We start from the raw sequence: 6,848 nt of genomic DNA, 5'->3' as shown, positions 1-6,848 counted from the left end.
ATTTTCATTTGTTGTCATTTGTAATCATCAAAATTAAATGAAATAAACATTTGAAATATATGAGTTTGTATGTAATGTATGAATATAATATACAAGTTTCACTTTTTAAATGGAATTACTGAAATCAATCTACTTTTTCATGATATTCTAATTTCATGACCAGCACCTGTATATGTAACATTATTATATGGCTGCAGTGGAATTACCTTGAGCTGTATGTCATGCATATTCTTTTTCAACGAGAGATAAATCTAAAGGCCAGTTCTTGGAGAAATATTTAGGATTTTATTAAACTTGATCTTTTTAAGCTTGGTTAGATGTTAAAAAAGAAAAGTCCAGTCATTTTATTTCTAATTTCCTATTACTCTTGACTTTAGCTTCACCACATTCTTTTGTTGTTGCTGTTTGTAAATCTATGGACAGCCTCCATGTTACAACATAAGTTGTCTTTCTAAAGAATGCAGCAAATTGTAAAACTGGTTCAGTAAAAAAGATTGATAGTTAGATTGTGTCTCCATATAGAATATATATGTTCTGTATTTTATTGATGTGTATATAGTTGAGTTTGCATTTGAACTATTCTTTAAGCAACTATAAACTTGACATTGTTAAAAAACAAAATCTGTAAATGTGAGGTGTGTGGCATCAATTCATGATACATTTTTACTGATAAAGATTCAAAAGCATGCAAATTATTTTATCTAAACAAAGAACCTAGTATTTCCAGCTGTCACATGAAAAACATGGAGTTAAATATTAGGTTACTGCAAATAGAAACAGTTGGGTACTTTATATTTGGACTGGTGTTTTCCATCAGTGCAGCAAGATGGGAGAAAAGCTGGGCAAATGATTTCAAGGCTGCACAGCAAGATGTCAGTAAATCGATTGAAGTTTATTTTAAATTTACTTTTAATTTTACTCTGTTTAACTCAATATATTTCACTGTTTGCATTTTGTTCATCAGGCATTGTCTATGTTCGAGACACCAATCGTGGAGGGCTCTGTTCCTACCCTTTTTTCAACAATGGCATCAATGGGGTGTTTTGTCGAGTGGAGGCTGGTCAGAATGCAGCCATAGTCTTTCTGTTTGTCACTATGATTGTGTATCTGATCGGAGCTATTGTGTGCCTCAAGCTATGGAGGCATGAAGCTGCACGCAGAAACCGGGAGAGGTACGGCCAGGAGGTGAGAGCTCAGATAGATGTGTTTTTGTTCTGTAGTGTCAGTGGGTTTGGTCCAAAGATTCACTGACTTTATTCATTAAGAATTAACCACAGAATTCACACACAGGCATATGGGGCTGCCACAAACAACTATTTTTATTTTGAATATTGTAAATGAAAAAAATTTTCTCCAAAAGCCCAAATGAACTATTTTATTTTTAACATTTGCTTTAGAATTTATATCACAAAACAAAATGTAGACCAAGGCTGGTGAACTACAGTGCAAAATATAGGTTTAAAGTGCCAACTCCAGCTTGAGAAATAGATAAAATAAAGATCTAATTATTTATATATATTTAACAATAAAAAGCTTACATATTCGGCACGTTTTAAGTTCATTATTTGGTAAGAACTACATCAAACCGATGTAAGAAATGTTCCTTCTAAAGGAATTCAGTCTTAAAGTTTGCCTTGGAAAAAGAATAGAAACAAAAACAACACAGCTTTTATTGTGTCAGGCTGTGTTCCCCCACTGAGATTGTTCCTCCATTGAAGTATATTTTATTTAAAATACTGATGCTTAAAATATTGTATCAAAGTTGGTGGGGAATAAACATCAGTCCAGCACATGTGTTAATCAATCAAACAAGGGCACAGATTGTAGTCCAAAAGTTCCCTCAAACATTTAATTGAAAGTGGAGCAGACAGACATCTTGTCAAACTTCAAATAGCAGTTTAAAAAATCTATGCAGTGGTTTTGTTTTTCCTACCACTAGCTGCATTGTTCTGTTGCTGCTAAGCCAAATTAACCTTGCAGAACAAATAAACTACACTTTTATTGTCACCTAGCTTGAAGTGCTCCTATACTTTAGACTCATTCAGTCCCAAACATTTTATAACCTGTTCAGCCCTTAGCTCAGCTTAGTTTAAGGTCTGACTATAGGCCACAAAATCTTTATGAATGTATTCCCATAGTCTTGAAAGGTATGGAAAAGTGTGTACTTAAATGGATTTAAAGCTAAACTGAAAAGTGTTTTGAAGCCAACATCAGTTAAAAGAAAATCATAAAATATACTTTTTGTAAAATTTGCTANATATATATATATATATATATATATATATATATATATATATATATATATATATATATATATATATATATATATATATAAAATAAAAACTGGTTATCAAATACATATATATTTAAAAATAATTAGATATATTACAGGGTTTCCCCCAGAAAAGAGGCTAAGCCTGGTGGTAGGTGGCCGATTGCCGGCCGATCACCGGCCGACCGTGATTTAGTAAAAACAATGATTAAAGTTGACAGGAAAGTTGAAAATATGGCTATTTATTATGTGATATTCCACGATATTTGTGTCAAATATTTACACAACTACAGTTTTACAAAAAGGCACTTTTGAACTACTTTTTAAAACAAATTACAATTAAAATAAATACAAATTGTTTGCACCTAATTTGAATCCTAATTTAAGATACATTTACAAAAAAATTAAAATAACATAAATGAAAAAGTGCTAACAAAGCACCAACACACATCTCATGTCAAGGCCAATGAATACCAACAGAGAACTCTGAAAAACAGAGAGATGCTGTAATGTACTGTACTGTGCTTTTTATGGCACAGGCTGCATGTTAAATCACTACATGTAACAACAAAACAAAGCATATCCAATGCTGAATTTAATAGCATCATTTTACTGTTAAGCTCCAATGTAGGAATTACTATCAGAACTCACTTCAAAGAGAAGCATCATTCTGACCCTTGTTAATGTTGTGGACTGGCTTCACTCCAAAAAAAAAGGTCCTTTTACCAGCAGCAGTCCTAATTATTTTTAATTTTCAAATAAAGGCAAATGGAAAGGAGGACATTGCCACAGAAAAGGAGAGAAGAAACAGGAAGTTTTACTTCAAAAGTGACATCGTAAACGTGTGCTGTCAATAAAAGGTATGAGCTGCAAATGACGTTCTTGAAAATTGGCTGTTGTCAAAATGTGAATGGCCTGGTTCTTTGAAAGATGCAAGATGACAATTCGACTGTGCTTTTGTTTACTTTATTTCTGAGCTTCTTGCAGACACCAGAAATCAGCAGCAACTAGCATCAGATAGCTTGAAAACCTTTAAGTAAAAAATAAATTGTTGGTTTAAACCCTTTTAACACCACTATAATAAAGTTTTATTGCTATCAGAATCAAAATTCAAACACCAAATTACTTTCTTATGACTCAACTTATTTCTTTAAACAATTTCCAAACAAATTAAATTTCTGATCTGATTAATATTTTAGGAATCCCGATGACATCACAATTTCCGCATTCATTTGTCCTACCATTGCCGTCTTCAGTTCGCTGAACCATGAGCAGAGTTCCTTAATGCTACTCTCAAGCGTGCGAGTTAGCATCGGTTTAGCTTCAAGTTAGCAACGTTAACTCTCTCACATCGTCTTTATGTTAACTTGCAGTGAAGTGTACTGATGTCATGACAACAATCTGGGGGTGATTAGTTCTCACTGTTCCACGTTTCCAGCTTGGTTGTTATGCATCTTGTTTTGTCAGCCATGACAATCTTGGTGATTATCAGAATCCGAATCTGAAGCGTTTCCATCTGATTCCAGAGATCCAGCTGTCAGTTTAGGTTCATACTGTTATGGTTGTATATTCATTACTCCAGTGAAGTCTTCCAGCATTTCTCCGTATTTAAAAAAGGCTTCTTCTTCCTTTTCCACTAGTAAACAACCGAACAGTAGCGGCGTTCTTGGCCAGCAGGGGCAAAGAGCACGTCATGAACCCAAGATGGCAACTCCACCCCGCAAATCACCCTCTTTGGAAATTATTGACTTAAATGCTAAAAACAGTTTATTTAAGTTTTAAGTCAGAAAAATGGGTCACTGAAATGTTGCATGAATGTGCGAAATAACATTTATGAAATGTAATTTTTTTGAGATTTGATTTCAGTTCACCTTTAAATGAATTGAAAGTGAGTAAAATAAGTTCTATGTTCAATTTTTTTTAAATGAAACATGTTTGTGTTCTTGCTTGTTCTTATGTAGCAATCTGATATGCAAAATGTAGTAAGAACTTTTTTTTAGAAACCATGGACTCTTTAATACATGAACCCTCTTAAATCACAGCTCATTGATTGCCATTTTGTTTTCAGATGGTGACAAATACTTCTCCAGCTCCTAGAAATCCAGAGCAGGTCCATGGTTCTTCTGTGGTTCCCATCCAAGCTCCACCGAAAGCAGTTCCTGCACAGGTTGTGCAGGGAGCAATACCTTCAGGATATATCCCCAAACCTGTCATTGTGCCTGATTACATCGGGTAAATACTTATGACACTAGTACATCTATTCACATTCAGTAATTTTCTTTTTTTTTTTGGCCTTACTCGTTGCCTTTGCTATGGTTATTTGGACACAAGGTCTGCTGTGTATTTATACTGAGCTGTATGTTTATTTATGTAAGGGACTGGGAGAATTCAAGTGGCACATACAGCTGTGCTTTATTCCTCTTAGTGGAATGTATTAAAAAAGAAGGTGCGCAGAAACTTGTGTGTGTATGGTTTCATAAATCTGAATAATGTTGTGTGTTTGCACTTTTCAGATTTTCCATACACCAACAGTATGAAAGTTGCATCCTTCATTCATATATGAGGCCTTTAGCCATGAGTGAATTTTTGGAGTATCCATGTTATCTACTGCAAGTTTTTTTTGTTTTCCTGGTTTTGACAAATTACACGTAAAACTCTTAACCAGACCTATGAACATTCTTTGTTATTGAAGATTATAATGTCAAAAACGACAGCTACAGCTACATCCCTTTTCATTTTTAAACTATTTCAGTTTAAACTCTGAGATGAAAGGCATCAGGCAGTATGCATTCCTTCAGGGAATGATAGGACTTTAAATGTTTGATAAATTCTGCTAAATTCAGGCAAATTGTTAAGAAATACCTATTTTATCTGGAAAAAAATGATACTGGAAACATAACCAGCCTTTTGTGCTGCAATAACATTCTGAAATACGTTTGTTGTAATAATACTTTATTTTCTGTCTCCATGGTACAGAAAATACCCAGTGATCCATTCGGATGAAGAGCGGGACCAGTACCGAGCTGTATTCAATGACCAGTATGCAGAGTACAAAGAACTACACTCAGAAGTGCAGGCCACCCTAAAAAAGTTTGACGAGATGGATGCCATGATGCGTAGTCTGCCTCAGCACCCCACTACCCGAATGGTGACTAGTTTCACACATTTCTTACACCTCTCAAAATGCTATTATTTCTGACTTTCCAATCTTTTTATTCTCCCAAAACTAAACTTTTCATTGTCTGCCAGAGTTTGTAGCTCTGAAAATATATTTTTGGTGTTTTAGCAGAAGGTTTTTTACAAAATAAAGGATTTTTTTTTTTCTGGAAAGGGAACACTTTCTTAGATCTTGTTACTATGTAGTCAGTTCCTCTTCTTTTTTGTGTGATTGCATCACAGTAATTGTCATTGTTAGTTCATGGAACTGCTTGTCTTTTTATGTCCTAATCAGAGGAGGGTTGTTCGGTTATGGGGAAAAATCATAATCAATTATTTTTGCCGGTATTGTAATCAAGATTATTGAAAAAGATTATTGAGCTTGGAAATGGTGCATTTTTTGCACCTAAAGAAGTGTTTGTTGTGAAAGTTGATAGTTGCAATGATAGATTTTGGGGAAAAATCTTTTTTTCTGTTGTGTGTATGTGAAATGTGTGGGCCTTTATTCATTCACGTTTCTGTACCCCAGGACCTTTACCTGTCATGTGCGCTTAACTACCCTTACTCATTCATTATTTGGAAAATATTCAAAATTTCATGAATATTGCCAAACTTTAACAAAAATGCAACAAAAAGTTATAATTTCAACAGAACTTTCAATGATTTAGTTAGGAGATTAAAAGTCATCCTGTGAGTCATTTCTCAATTAAAGATTTTCCAGTCTTTTTGTAAAGTAAACCTCACAATTGTTTCATATGAGAGCAAAGAAACAGTCCTTCCTTTTGTAAATTACAAATGCTTCACATTTAAGTTTAAAATTCACTCTGTTTCATAACACATTCATCCATTCATTCTTTTTCTGCCACTTGTTCTTCAGTCGGGTTGCAAGAACAGCAGCTTGGGCAGGGAGGCCCAGAGATCTCTTTCCACAGGCACTTTTTCCAAGTCTTCTGGGAGGATTCCAAGGCCAGCAGAGAGACGGTCACTTCAGCTAGTCCTGGCTTTTTCAAGAGGTCTCCTCCCAGTTGGACATGCCCGGAACACCTCCTATTTTTGAGTCTCTCTTGGATAACCAAACCTTGATGCTTGGCTATAAGAGCAACCATGAGACTCGATACCCACCATGGAAAAGACGGTTAGAGGCTACATTCAAGGTAATAAGGAGGGAAGTGAGCCAACTGTCAGAGATCCAAAGAGGTGCAACGAAAAGACCAGTACCCAATAAGTACAACCAGATGCCCATGCCTGAAGCACTTGAAACTGCCAAACAAAGACTCCAAGCCTTGGCCAGCCGCCTAAAGAGATACACAAGAGAGAATGAAGCCAGGAGAATCAACTGGCTCTTCTCCACCCAACCAGCTAAAGTGTACTCTCAATGGCAAGGTAACAACAACAGAACAGACCCACCAAGGCTGGAGAC

At 35.2% G+C, this 6,848-nt stretch overlaps 1 protein-coding gene across 3 annotated transcripts in view; it reads left to right on the top strand.

Moving 5' to 3' along the window:
* Positions 1–6,848, top strand: part of marveld2a (MARVEL domain containing 2a) — a 46,872-nt gene that overhangs the window by 17,295 nt on the left and 22,729 nt on the right. For all 3 annotated transcript variants that reach the window (XM_025011054.2, XM_025011056.2, XM_017437954.3), the window contains 3 exons: positions 965–1,185; positions 4,341–4,504; positions 5,249–5,420. In XM_025011054.2, coding sequence (XP_024866822.1) covers positions 965–1,185; positions 4,341–4,504; positions 5,249–5,420 — 557 coding nt within the window. The remainder of the gene's footprint in view (positions 1–964; positions 1,186–4,340; positions 4,505–5,248; positions 5,421–6,848) is intronic.

Source organism: Kryptolebias marmoratus, linkage group LG14 (assembly GCF_001649575.2).
Source record: "Kryptolebias marmoratus isolate JLee-2015 linkage group LG14, ASM164957v2, whole genome shotgun sequence".
Classification (NCBI taxonomy): Eukaryota; Metazoa; Chordata; class Actinopteri; order Cyprinodontiformes; family Rivulidae; genus Kryptolebias; species Kryptolebias marmoratus.
Note: the sequence above shows the minus strand (reverse complement) of the source record. Positions and strands in the feature narration are given on the sequence as shown.